Below are 14,532 nucleotides of genomic sequence, written 5' to 3' on the forward strand. Positions count from 1 at the left end.
TCCACTCCAAGTTTTAAAAGTTCAATACTTCCAATGATTAGACACCTAACAAAGGGAATTCACAAATTTTGTTGGGGTGGTAGAGATAGGCCTTCCTGATGCACAAGGCAGGATTATATAACCTTTTGAGGTTCCATGACTGGTAGGAAATATGAACAAACACCTCTGTAAGTGGAGCAGCAAGAGGAACTCTCCGGAGAGGGTTGTCATGCTTCTGAACGTGAGTTTACTGCAAAGCAGATCCCCAAAGGGCTTTTTTCACTCCACATCTTGCAATCTATTGCTGCAAAGCAGATCCCCAAAGGACTTTTTTCACTCCACAACTTGCAATCTATCGCAGTACTATTTTTTCCAAAGCCGCTTGACTCCAGGCACAGTGAACACAGCCCACCCACAAGATGGGAGGGGTCTGTGGCCTCGTCAGCACAGCTTGGCCAACATTCTGAGAAGTCTATTTGTCAATGGTCCCATTTTACTATTTACTTTCCAGAGAGAAAAAGAGCAATTTTATACCACAGAGACCTGTGGATACCACCTTAACCCAGTGATCAAAGTTACCATCACCAGTAATGAAACAACTTGACATCATGGCCTCCTGATAAGATGCGCTGAGAAGGAACCAACATCCCTTCCGTGGGATTCCTGCCCCAAATGTATATAACCTGAGTCTAATCACAAGGAAACAGCAGACTGACTCAAACTGAAGGACAGTCCTCAAAAAAAAAAAAAACGAAACAAAACAGAAAACCGGTCTGTGCTCTTTAAAAATGTCAGGGTCATAAAGAAAGGCTGAAGAATTGTTGCAAGTTAACGCAGACTAAGGAGGCAAGACAACTAATTGCAACGTGGGACGCTGGGTTGGATTCCGGACCAGGAAAAAAACTGTTCCAGAGGATCTCACTGGGACAACAGGCAGAAGTTGCACACAGTCTGTAAATTAAGTCTGTAAATTAAGTAACAACATCATGTCAAATGTTAACTTTTCTGATTTTTCACAATTGTACTGTGGTTATACAAAAGACTGTCTTCATTCTTAGGTATAAAGGGTCATGATGTCTGCAACTGATTCTCAACTGGTTCTTGGGAAATGTGTGTGTGTGTGTGTGTGTGTGTGTGTGTGTGTGTGTGTGTGTGTCTATGGAGACTATATGAGAGTGAGTAGGGGATGGGAATGATGAAGCAAGTGTGGCTAAATGCTAACAGGATGAGTCAAGTTCTAGTCTTGCAACTCTTCTGTAGGGCTGAAATGATTTCAAGATAAAAAGGTTCTTAAAAATCGGTCTAAACTCAAATTATGCTCTACTAAGACGGACAAACACAGGACAAGGACTGGGTGAGCAGCTAAGTATGGCTGTGAGGAGGGGGTATAACTTAACATTTTCAATTATCCTTTTCAAGAAAATTTTCAGGTAAGAATGTAAAAGCCTATTTGAGAAGGAGGGTGGTAACACAAACAATAGTTAAATTGTCACTGCAGGGAGCCCTGATCCACTGTAGATGCTCATCTGTGGGCAGGGAATACCATGCCACCCATCTACCAGAGAAGCCTATGAGAATGGTGCTCGGCAAGGATTGATTAAATGTCCTCAACCATCAGAGAAATAGGCAGGCTCCAGGAGCCTGGGATTCTGAGAGGGAGGTGCTTATTTGGGGCCATCCATACAACTTTGCCTTCATTTTTTCCCTCATGTGGACTACCTGTTTTGTTTCTAACACATGATAAAATGAAATTAACCTAGATTCCTGACACAAAATTGATCTCAGGTAAGCTATCTCTGAAAGTCATTATCTTTGGCAGGTTATATTTTCCACAGATGGCCACAATAATATCTCCTCCCGTCCCACATGATCTTCTTGAGTTTATTTTTCCATCCCATTGAATCTGAGGTGGTCCCACTGCTTTGACCAAGAAAATACAGCAGAGAAGGAACACTGTGCCAACTCGGGGCATAGTCCTTAACTGGGGTTAATGGGCCATCATCCTTAATGGGCCGTCTTGGACCTTAAGCTTAGTCGAGCCCTAGGTTGTAACTTAACTGTAGCACCAGATGACATTGAACCGTAATTGCACGGAGGCCCCAGAGGTGAGAACTTCCCAGTGAGCCCATGTCAAGCCACAGAACCACCACACAAAAGACCCTAAGAGAGACCCTTCCGGTAAGCCCAAGTCACAGAGCTGTGAGAATTAATAACAAATCGTTGTTTTATGCTAGTAAATTTTAGTGTCTATTACAGCACCAAGGGATAACGGACACATTCCCCATCATAATGATCAAACTAACTTAGAATGCATTTCTAAGAACCTGAAACCATGAGAGAACATTTCACATTGAAGAACTAGGGGTACAGGCAGCACCTACACACAGAGGGCAGAGACAGGCTGGGTAAATGCGCTTGACCACACTTGATTTCCTTTCTCTAGGTTACAAGAAGAAAGATATGCTCCATCCACAGCTTTGAGGGTCTAGCTGAAGCTAGTTTTTTAAAACCCATACAAGTACCGGACAATGCCAACCAACAATGAAAATAAACTTGAACACTTAAAAGAGCAAAGCCATTAATATGCACAGCCGCCTACAGTGACTTAATTGATCTGAGATCCGGGAGGGGAACAATGCGCTGTCAGAGCCATTCATCACACGGCCCGGCTGGATTTCTGGATGGGAGTTCAAAGCGGCTAGCCCCCCGCCCCAGGCCATTCAAAGCCACGTCATTTCCAGTGTGCTTTAAAGATCACAAGCTTGGTCTGCACAGAGGGAAAGTTGAAAATGCCACTTTGCTTGGGGCTTATTTTGTGTGACACCATTTTAAAAACCAAGTGTTTCTTTTTCATCTTTCTTTAATATTGAGTACACAAAATAATTTTTATAAAATACGAAGGTATGAAGAACGATAAAACAAATGTTCACACATGCACCAACCAGCTCAAGGGAAAGACATACTATGCCAGGATCTCCCATGTGCCCCTCCCTGAGCCTGTCCCCAACTTCCCACTCAGAGGCCATCATCACTCTACATTTTATGTTTTCCATTTTCTTAAAATCATTTTACCACATTTATATTCTTAAAAACACACTGGTTTTGCAACATCTAGGAACTCAGTATACATGCAATCAAACTGCTGACATTCTTCTACAACTTCCTTCTGGACACTACGTTCCTGAGATCCACCCACTGGTTGCGGGCAGCTGCAATCCACTCTTTTTCACTGCTGTATAGTTTGGTTGGATTTTCAGAATATACTTCAGTCTACTTGACTTTTCACATTTCTCAGACCTGGCCCATACCCAGTGTGGTTCAGCCGCTAATTTTCACCCCAGGGAGAAACGAAATTTCTTTCTGAACATTTTAAAAATCAAGAAACGTTTGCTATTCCTTAGACCTGTCAACTTGATAATTCTGATTTAGAGGTGCCTGAGCAACTTCTATTCCCAGGGCACCTCATAAAGAGAGAAGGATTCTGGAGTTTGACAGTACACAGGCAGTCCAGCTGTGTTAGTATGTGCTATTTTTCCTGCCCGTGTTAGAGACAACATGTATGGGGCTCTAAAAATAAAAGCCAGTCCATTAATTTCTCTTTGTTGAAAGTGGCAGGAATACCGTGCAGCATGGTACAGAAAACAGCATCCCTCATCGTTAAAAAATCCCCCAAGTGAAATATACAGCACAGAAAAGAGAATGTTTAAGAAACTGATCAGTGGGAGAATAAACTGTTGAATGTCCCGGAAGGAACGAGGAGGCAAAGGGCCTGAGTCCTCAGGTAGGTTTGGCCCCAGCATTGCCCAGACCTGCCCAGACCACTGTGCCCTCCAGGCCCGCCTTTCCCCCCTGGCTAGCGTCCCACAGACTCATGCTGCGCGCAGACCGTGCAACAATAAACTGAGTCAGCCCCCCGCCCTTGCGGCAGCCTAGCAGGAGATAATCAAGTACAACGAGGCACAGATCAATTCGGCCTGCTCCCTCACCTCATGCAGGGCGCTCTGCTCAAATGTCACCTCCTCAGAGAAGCCTTTTCTGACCACCCGATCTAGCTCCGCCCCTCCACCATCCTCCGCCATCTGACCCAGACTCATTTTTCTTCACAGCACTTATCACCACCTGATATTATATTTGTTGTTCACTGTCAGGCAAGCTCCACGAAGGCTGAGAAGAGCACTGGACACAGAGTAGGTGCTCTATGGGTGTTGGATAAACGAATGACTGACACAGCTATGTTCCGTTAGCACAGTGAAGGGGGCGAATTCAGCTTTGGCTAGCTCTGGACAGGAGGACAGCTGAGCTGAGTCCTGAGGGATGAGCAGTACAAGGTGGGCAGCTCTCTCTTTGGAGCAGGCCTGGAACTGTCCTCATCTGGGTCCACATCTCCCTCCCACCTCTCCTGGGGCCCGTCCAAGTGGAGACTATTTTCATTCGTTTGGGGATTCTCTGGAGCATCTGGCACAGTGACTTGCATTCATTCATTCCATGAATACTTATAAAACTTCTACTAGGTGCCCATTACTGTTCTAGATAGAGTAGAAATTTTAAATATTTCTCTAAATTGAACTGCATTTTTAAAAGTCTGGGATTGTGTCTGAGTATCTTTGGTCAGAGAGAGCTTTTTAAAACTCGGATGATATGTCCTTAAAAATATAAAATAGTTCCTGAATCACAACCTTCAAGATTTTCAACTTCAAAGAAACAGCACAGAGCCCACTGCAAGCTTGCTTCCAAAAACTGAATTGTCATCTCTATAGAGGGCAACAACCCTCTTGGTTCACAAAGATGAAATTTACAATGATGATGCAAGGACCATGAGTCAAGACCCAGGAAAGAGAGGGTAGAATCTGGAAAAAACCCAGGACAAATAGGCTTTTCTCTCTGCTAATGTCAACGTCCCAAACTGACAGGAGAGTACTGACTGCAAATGGAAGGCTCAGAAATAAGACAAAGACAAACAGAGACCTCACAGCTCACCTAATGGATCTGGAGTTTGCAAGAAAGCAATACAATAACCAAAGACGGGCAATACAGGCACAGAAAGAATGCAATGGACTTAAGAAAAAAAAACCCAAGATGCTATTAATTCAGTAATGTACTACAGAAAGATTTTCCTTATGGAAAGCACATACATCGATAACCAGTAGTAGTAGTTTATAAAAACCATAGCAATCTCTGAGCAAAACAATATTAGTGAAAAAGTCTCTGTTAGGAAGCAAAAAATCAGATATAAGTGCTTCTATCATCTCGAAACATTTTTTTAAAATTCCCAAGTGTTAGAGGGCAGACAGCAGAAGCAAGAAGAACTACAATCCTGCAGCCTGTGGAAGAAAAACCACATTCACAGAAAGACAGACAAGATGAAAAGGCAGAGGGCTATGTACCAGATGAAGGAACAAGATAAAAACCCAGAAAAACAACTAAATGAAGTGGAGATAGGCAACCTTCCAGAAAAAGAATTCAGAATAATGATAGTGAAGATGATCCAGGACCTCGGAAAAAGAATGGAGGCAAAGATCGAGAAGATGCAAGAAAAGTTTAACAAAGACCTAGAAGAATTACAGAACAAACAAACAGAGATGAACAATACAATAACTGAAATGAAAACCACACTAGAAGGAAGCAATAGCAGAATAACTGAGGCAGAAGAACGGATAAGTGACCTGGAAGACAGAATGGTGGAATTCACTGCCACAGAACAGAATAAAGAAAAAAGAATGAAAAGAAATGAAGACCGCCTAAGAGACCTCTGGGACAACATTTAACGCAACAACATTCACATTATAGGGGTCCCAGAAGGAGAAGAGAGAGAGAGAGGACCCGAGAAAATATTTGAAGAGATTATAAGTCGAAAACTTCCCTAACATGGGAAAGGAAATAGCCACCCAAGTCCAGGAAGCACAGAGAGTCCCATACAGGATAAACCCAAGGAGAAACACGCTGAGACACATAGTAATCAAATTGGCAAAAATTAAAGACAAAGAAAAATTATTGAAGGCAACAAGGGAAAAATGACAAATAACATACAAGGGAACTCCCATAAGGTTAAAAGCTGATTTCTCAGCAGAAACTCTACAATCCAGAAGGGAGTGGCATGACATACTTAAAGTGATGAAAGGGAAGAAACTACAACCAAGATTACTCTAGCCTGCAAGGATCTCACTCAGAATCAATGGAGAAATCAAAAGCTTTACAGACAAGCAAAAGCTAAGAGAATTCAGCACCACCAAACCAGCTTTACAACAAATGCTAAAGGAACTTCTCTAAGTGGGAAACACAAGAGAAGAAAAGGACCTACAAAACAAACCTGAAACAATTAAGAAAATGGTCATAGGAACATACATATCGATAATTACCTTAAACGTGAATGGATTAAATGCTCCAACCAAAAGACACAGGCTTGCTGAATGGATACAAAAACAAGACCCATATATATGCTGTCTACAAGAGACCCACTTCAGACCTAGGGACACATACAGACTGAAAGCGAGGGGATGGAAAAAGATATTCCATGCAAATGGAAATCAGAAGAAAGCTGGAGTAGCAATACTCATATCACATAAAATAGACTTTAAAATAAAGAATGTTACAAGAGACAAGGAAGGACACTACATAATGACCAAGGGATCAATCCAAGAAGATATAACAATTATAAATATATATATACCCAACATAGGAGCACCTCAACACATAAGGCAACTGCTAACAGCTATAAAACAGGAAATCGACAGTAACACAGTAATAGTGGGGAACTTTTAACACCTCACTTACACCAATAGACAGATCATCCAGACAGAAAATTAATAAGGAAACACAAGCTTTAAATGACACAATAGACCAGATAAATTTCATTGTTATTTATAGGACATTCCATCCAAAAACAGAAGATTACATTTTCTTCTCAAGTGCGCACGGAATATTCTCCAGGATAGATCACATCTTGGGTCACAAGTCAAGCCTCAGTAAATTTAAGAAAACTGAAATCATATCAAGCATCTTTTCTGACCACAACGCTATGAGATTAGAAATCAATTCCAGGGAAAGAAACGTAAAAAGCACAAACACATGGAGGCTAAACAATACGTTACTAAATAACCAAGAGATCACTGAAGAAATCAAAGAGGAAATCAGAAAATACCTAGAGACAAATGTCAATGAAAACACGACAATCCAAAACCTATGGGATGCGGCAAAAGCAGTTCTAAGAGGGAGGTTTATAGCTATACGAGCCTACCTCAAGAAACAAGAAAAATCTCAAATAAACAATCTAACCTTACACCTAAAGGAACTAGAGAAAGAAGAACAAATGAAACCCAAAGTTAGCAGAAGGAAATAAATCATAAAGATCAGAGCAGAAATAAATGAAACAGAAACAAAGAAAACAATAGCAAAGATCAATAAAACTAAAAGGTGGTTCTTTGAAAAGATAAACAAAATTGATAAACCATTAGCCAGACTCATCAAGAAAAAGAGGGAGAGGGCTCAAATCAATAAAATTAGAAACGAAAACGGAGAAGTTACAGCAGACACCGCAGAAATACAAAGCATCCTGAGAGACTACTACAAGCAACTCTATGACAATAAAATGGACAACCTGGAAGAAACGGACAAATTCTTAGAAAGGTATAACCTTCCAAGACTGAACCAGGAAGAAAAAGAAAATATGAACAGACCGATCACAAGTAATGAAATTGAAACTGTGATTAAAAATCTTCCAACAAACAAAAATCCAGGACCAGATGGCTTCACAGGTGAATTCTATCAAACATTTAGAGAAGAGCTAACACCCATCCTTCTCAAACTCTTCCAAAAAATTTCAGAGGAAGGAACACTCCCAAACTCATTCTATGAGGCCACCATCACCCTGATACCAAAACCAGACAAAGATACTACAAAAAAAGAAAATTACACACCAATATCACTGACGAATATAGATGCAAAAATCCTCAACAAAATACTAGCAAACAGGATCCAACAACACATTAAAAGGATCATACACCATGATCAAGTGGGATTTATCCCAGGGATGCAGGTATTCTTCAATATACGCAAATCAATGTCATACACCATATTAACAAATTGAAGGAGAAAAACCATATGATCATCTCAATAGATGCAGAAAAAGCTTTTGACAAAATTCAACACCATTTATGATAAAAACTCTCCAGAAAGTGGGCATAGAGGGAACTTACCTCAACATAATGAAGGCCATATACGACAAACCCACAGCAAACATCATTCTCAATGGTGAAAAACTGAAAGCATTTCCTCTAAGATCAGGAACAAGACAAGGATGTCCACTCTCACCCCTATTATTAACACAGGTTTGGAAGTTTTAGCCACGGCAATCAGAGAAGAAAAAGAAATAAAAGGAATACAAATTGGAAAAGAAGAAGTGAAACTGTCACTGTTTGCAGATGACATGATACTATATAGAGAGAATCCTAAAGATGCCACCAAAAAACTACTAGAGCTAATCAATGAATTTGGTAAAGTAGCAGGATACACAATTAATGCACAGAAATCTCTTGCATTCCAATACACTAATGATGAAAAATCTGAAAGAGAAATTAAGGAAATGCTCCCATTTACCATTGCAACAAAAAGAATAAAATACCTAGGAATAAACCTACCTAGGGAGACAAAAGACCTGTAGGCAGAAAACTATAAGACACTGATGAAAGAAATTAAAGATGATACCAACAGATGGAGAGATATACCATGTTCTTGGATTGGAAGAATCAATATTGTGAAAATGACTATACTACCCAAAGCCATTTACAGATTCAATGCAATCCCTATCAAATTACCAGTGGCATTTTTTACGGAACTAGAACAAAAAAATCTTAAAATTTATACGGAGACACAAAAGACCCCGAATAGCCAAAGCAGTCATGAGGGAAAAAAACGGAGCTGGAGGAATCAGACTCCCTGACTTCAGACTATACTACAAAGCTACAGTAATCAAGACAATATGGTACTGGCACAAAAACAGAAACATAGATCAATGGAACAAGATAGAAAGCCCAGAGATAAAACCACACACCTATGGTCAACTAATCTATGACAAAGGAGGCAAGGATACACAATGGAGAAAGGACAGTCTATTCAATAAGTGGTGCTGGGAAAACTGGACAGCTACATGTAAAAGAATGAAATTAGAACACTCCCGAACACCATACACACAAAAAAAACTCAAAATGGATTAGCGACCTAAATGTAAGACCAGACACTATAAAACTCTTAGAGGAAAACATAAGAAGAGCACTCTAACATAAATCACAGCAAGATCTTTTTTGATCCACTTCCTAGAGTAATGGAAATAAAAACAAAAATAAACAAATGGGACCTAATGAAACTTCAAAGCTTTTTGCACAGCAAAGGAAACCATAAACAAGACGAAAAGACAACCTTCAGAATGGGAGAAAACATTTGCAAATGAATCAACAGACAAAGGATTAATCTCCAAAATATATAAACAGCTCACACAGCTCAATATTAAAAAAACAAACAACCCAATCCAAAAATGGGCAGAAGACCTAAATAGACATTTCTCCAAAGAAGACATACATACGGCCAAGAAGCACATGAAAGGCTGCTCAACATCACTAATTATTAGAGAAATGCAAATCAAAACTACAATGAGCTATCACCTCACACCAGTTAGAATGGGCATCATCAGAAAATCTACAAACAGCAAATGCTGGAGAGGGTGTGGAGAAAAGGGAACCCTCTTGCACTGTTGGTGGGAATGTAAATTGATACAGCCACTATGGAGAACAATATGAAGGTTCCTTAGAAAACTAAAAATAGAATTACCATATGATCCAGCAATCCCACTACTGGGCATATACCCAGAGAAAGGCATAATTCAGAAAGACACATGCACCCCAATGTTCACTGCAGCAGTATTTACAATAGCCAGGTAATGAAAGCAACCTAAATGCCCATTGACAGATGAATGGATAAAGAAGTTGTGGTACATATATACAATGGAATATTACTCAGCCATAAAAAAGGAACGAAATTGGGTCATTTGTTGAGACGTGGGTGGATCTAGAGACTGTCATACAGAGTGAAGTAAGTCAGAAAGAGAAAAACAAATATCGTATATTAATGCACATATGTGGAACCTAGAAAAATGGTACAGATGAACCACTTTGCAAGGCAAAAATAGAGACACAGATGTAGGGAACAAATATATGGACACCAAGGGGGAAGGGGGGGCAGCGAGATGAATTGGCAGTTTGGGATTGAGATGTATACACTGATGTGTATAAAATTGATGACTAATAAGAACCTGCTGTATAAAAAAATAAATAAAATAAAATTCAAAAATTAAACAAAAGAAAAAGAAAGGTTAAAGAAAAGAAAAAAAATTCCCAAGTGTTCATTAAATCTGTGTATTATCCTATGTTCTCTGAACCAAACTGATGCACCGAACAAGTTTTATATGATTCTCTCTATATAAAGAGTTTCCTTTTTTCCAAATTAAAATCATATTTCTCTTTCTCTCTCAGTACTACTGAACATGTTTCCATTCTACTGCTGGAATGAGTTATTTACTGAGTCATTCTTGTCAGTTACTAGCAGTAAAATGTTTTAAAGACTTAAGTCAGTGGTCACACAGTGTAAATTCGTTTTCCAGTTACACAGTTTTTCACTGGCTTCATTAGGAAAACATACAGCTGATGGTGACTGAGAAGTTATTATTGTCTCTCTGTTAAAGAGACAAAATGAGAGAGGGGGGCTTCCCTGGTGGCGCAGTGGTTGAGAGTCCGTCTGCCGAGGCGGGTTCACGCCCTGGTCCGGGAAGATCCCGCATGCTGTGCAGCGGCTGGGCCCGTGAGCCATGGCCTCTGAGCCTGCGCGTCCGGAGCCTGTGCTCCGCAACAGGAGAGGCCACAGCAGTGAGAGGCCCGCGTACCGCAAAAAAAAAAAAAAAAATGAGAGAGGGCCTGAGAGCGAGTGTGGAGCACAGGGGCTCCAGAGCCCAAGCGCAGTGCAGTCACTTCACTCCAGATGCAGCTGAAGGAGAAAGAAGGGGAATGCCAGAAAAGTAGAATGGGACTAATGGACCTGAAGAAAACACGCCGAATGGGTTCATCTTGGTAAATCAGAGTCCAGTATTTACCAGGCAGCAAAGCCCTCAAGAGCACAACATTTATCTAGAAGATACACAGCACACCTCGGCGGGCTGGCCATGCCTCGTGGGGGAGCTAGAGGCACATGGCACAGAGCCCCCCAGACTGCTTTAACCATCCGACCATGGTGAAGGGGAAAGATGCTTACTTGGGTGTCACAGGAGAAGACGACCTCTTAGAAACGCCTGCTGGAAAATCGCATCTTCTCAGAGGGGACATGAGGCCCACGCTGGGAACGGAAGTTGTTGTTCTTGGCCCCCTCTTCATCTTCTCCGTCTGTAGGGGACACAGAATAGGACGTCCATGGCCCATGACTGCCACTACTTCTACAATTTCTAAAAATACCCCAGATAGAAGCAATGCACAGCTTTCTTTCAGAAGGAACCATACGGAGCTATACTGCTTCTCACAATGGGAATCTTTGCAGAGAAGCACCAGGGGGTCATCATATTTAGGTCATTCAGTTAAAAAAAAAAAACAAAAAACCCCTAAGCTTTAAAACATAAAGACCGCCTTCTCCTTGTTATCTTACAAAAAGCTAACAATGGAACCAGATTATGGTCCTGGACATATAGAAGCTGGAACGAGTACCAAGATATACAATCACTATTAAAAAAAAAAAAAGCTATAGGCGGGTGCAAGACAGGGAGCTGGGGACCCTAAACGCAGTTTAACGGGGACTGCAACCCCTCCATCCCTCTATGTCTTCCCCATGGCCTGCCTCACATGGGCCTCTGTGACTGGCCCGCGGCAGGCAGTCTGCAACGGTGGTCCCCTTCTCTCCCTATTGTGATTTTCCACAGCAAATCCTCACGCAGCCCCCATGCCTACATACATTAGCCCCCTTCCACAGGAATCCACCCAGCAGCAAAACCCTAGGGTCTGAAACATTCACTTCTCCTGTGAGAACCTTGGGATCACACTGGATTAACAAAATAAATACGGTGTTATAAAATAAATGTCCAATGGTAATGTGGTGTTTAAAATGAGTCTGGATGTCATTTGATGCTCCTTGCTTTAACAGGTGGAGCTCAGTTCCCTTCTCCTAAAGCGTGGGTTTGGTCTCTCTCTCTCTGATCTCTTGCTCTAGGGGAAGCCAGCTGCCATGTTATCTGGACACTCAAGCAGCTGTCTGGAGAGGTCCATGCAGTAAGGAACTGGGGCCTCCTGCCAAGGGCCACGTGAGTGAGCTGTCCTGGAAGAGCCCCAGCCAAGCTTTCTGACGACTGCAGCACTGGCTGCCGTCCTGACCACACCCTCATGAGAGACCCTGAACCAGAAGCACCCAGCTAAGCCATCCTCAATTCCTGACCCAAAGAACCAGTGAGGTAATAAACATTGGCTTTAAGCTGCTAAGGTTTGGGGTAATTTGTTACATAGCAAGTGTAACTAATGAAAGTAGTATGGCATGTATAACTTCTAAACAAATCTACACAATCCAGGGTACCTGCTCAACATCTGCCTTACTGACAGTGTCACCATGACGACAAAAATGTTTAAAGCCCACTGTTGTGGATGAAGGTTGACCTAGAACTTCAGTTCTAGTTGCCTGTAGAGGCAAGACTGGCCCAGAATCAGGCATCCTTAAAGAAGCAGAGAAAGGGCACTCGGAACATTCCTTCTGACGCCCGTCCTCTGGAGGACAGGCTATAACGAGGACAAGGGCTTTAGGAATCTGTTCCAAGGCACTAAGATTTAGGAGGGTGCAAAAAGTTAAATGATTTTCAAAGGTTGGGTGCAGTTTTAAACCAAATCTGCCCCTTGAGCAGTCCCTGGAGATAGATGGAAATAGACCCCAGGTCAAGTGCAGGGAGTAATCACACTGTCAGATAAACCAGTCCTGAGGGGCGAGTGGGTATAAACCTACCGGAGAGGCCTCCGCTCCTGCAGGGGCTCCTTTCCCAGCATCTCCTACGCCAGATGTAGATGTCGTCTTCTTCTTCTCGGCATTTCGAGTGGGAGAAGACTTGTAGGAAGATTTAAGGGGGCCAGCAGGAGCTACACGAGGACAGGCATGGGATACTAGAGAGTTACAGTATAAAACCCAGAGACAGGGAGCATAGATGGAAAAAGTAGGGGGAACAGAGGGTTGGGAAGAACACCACATTTCTGTTAAAATGTGACACGGGCAATCCACATTCTCAAAATACCACCACACTTTTTCTAGTGTACACAGAATAGACCGTATCTTAAAAGATCCCCATACTCAATGCTCAAGAGTACAGCTCATTTCAGGAGTTCAAAATCTGGGCTTTGCAGCCAGATGGACCTAGCACCATCACCTAATAGCTGGAGCACCTTGGATAGGTGACTTAACCTCTCTAAATGTCAATTTCCTTGTACAGGAGACAGTTAACATAGCAGACCTGACTGCTGTCCTTGGAAGGGCCTGTTCACAAGGTTGACCCTTGTAAGCATCTGGAAACTTGGATTTCAGGAGGGTTCTCACCATTAACTGATGAGTAGCTCACCGTGCCTAAGCTGTCTGTACAAACAACATGACTGATCTTGCTTTCTTGCTCTGAGTCTGGAATGTGGTATGTGCCTGGCAGGGGGTGCCTATGTGACCAGCGCTGGGCGCCGTCTCTAACGAGCCTCCCTGGTTGGCAACATTTCACGCGTGTTGTCGCAGCTCGCTGCTGGGGGACTCAGGCACATCCTGTGTGACTCCACTGGGAGGGGACTCTTGGAAAGCTGCACCTGGTGTCCTCTGGACTCGCCCGTGCGCCAATTCCCCGTGCCGATTGTGCTGTGCGGCCTTCCGCTGGAACATCTCAGCTACGAGCGCCACCAATGCTGAGTCCTCTGAATCCTCCTAGCGAATCACTGAACCCGGGGTGGTCTTGGGGACCCCTGACACAATTGGCGTCAGAAGCAGGAATCCTGAGAAAGACCCTGATTCCCTGATGTATAGTAAAAGCACTGTTTGGTAAAAGGAAGGAGAAAGGGGTGGAGGATGACGACCCACTGATGCCTGGTGGCTATGGAGCCCCCCACCAGAGGAAGCCGCAGCCAAGCTGCTGTCTGTTGTGAGAGGTGAAATACCTATGGAATCTGAAGATGACCCATGGAACTCCAAGTGCTGGCTTGCTCCATCCTCTGGCTGCTTTTGGCCATGCTGGCTTAAGTGAGGAGAACAGTGCAGCCCAGGTGATGCCTTTAGTTTTCACTTTCTCCTCCAAGTGGAAGTGGGACACAACCTCCTTGTTTTTTACCCCCAGTGGTTTGGCTGGAATTTAAATTCTGAGTAGTGGAACCAGAACAAGTCTCCATACCTGGTGATTTTTGCATAATGGAGCCTCTGGGAAAAGGGAGTTGTAAAAAGAGAGGCAATCTCCAGACAGAAACACACTTTTGAAGTTTTAAAAATCAACCCGGAACCACTGTAGATACAGAACACCCTTCCGTG

General features: G+C 42.6%; 1 protein-coding gene across 1 annotated transcript in view; it reads right to left on the bottom strand.

The window, feature by feature from the left end:
- The window catches only part of MAP7D2 (MAP7 domain containing 2), a 107,555-nt gene that overhangs the window by 23,962 nt on the left and 69,061 nt on the right, over positions 1–14,532 (bottom strand). Inside the window, exons 7-8 of the mRNA XM_032620874.1 lie at positions 12,991–13,121; positions 11,272–11,399 (exon numbers count right to left, since the gene is read on the bottom strand). Of these exons, the coding sequence (XP_032476765.1) occupies positions 11,272–11,399; positions 12,991–13,121 (259 nt within the window). The remainder of the gene's footprint in view (positions 1–11,271; positions 11,400–12,990; positions 13,122–14,532) is intronic.

Source organism: Phocoena sinus, chromosome X (genome assembly GCF_008692025.1).
Source record: "Phocoena sinus isolate mPhoSin1 chromosome X, mPhoSin1.pri, whole genome shotgun sequence".
NCBI lineage: Eukaryota > Metazoa > Chordata > Mammalia > Artiodactyla > Phocoenidae > Phocoena > Phocoena sinus.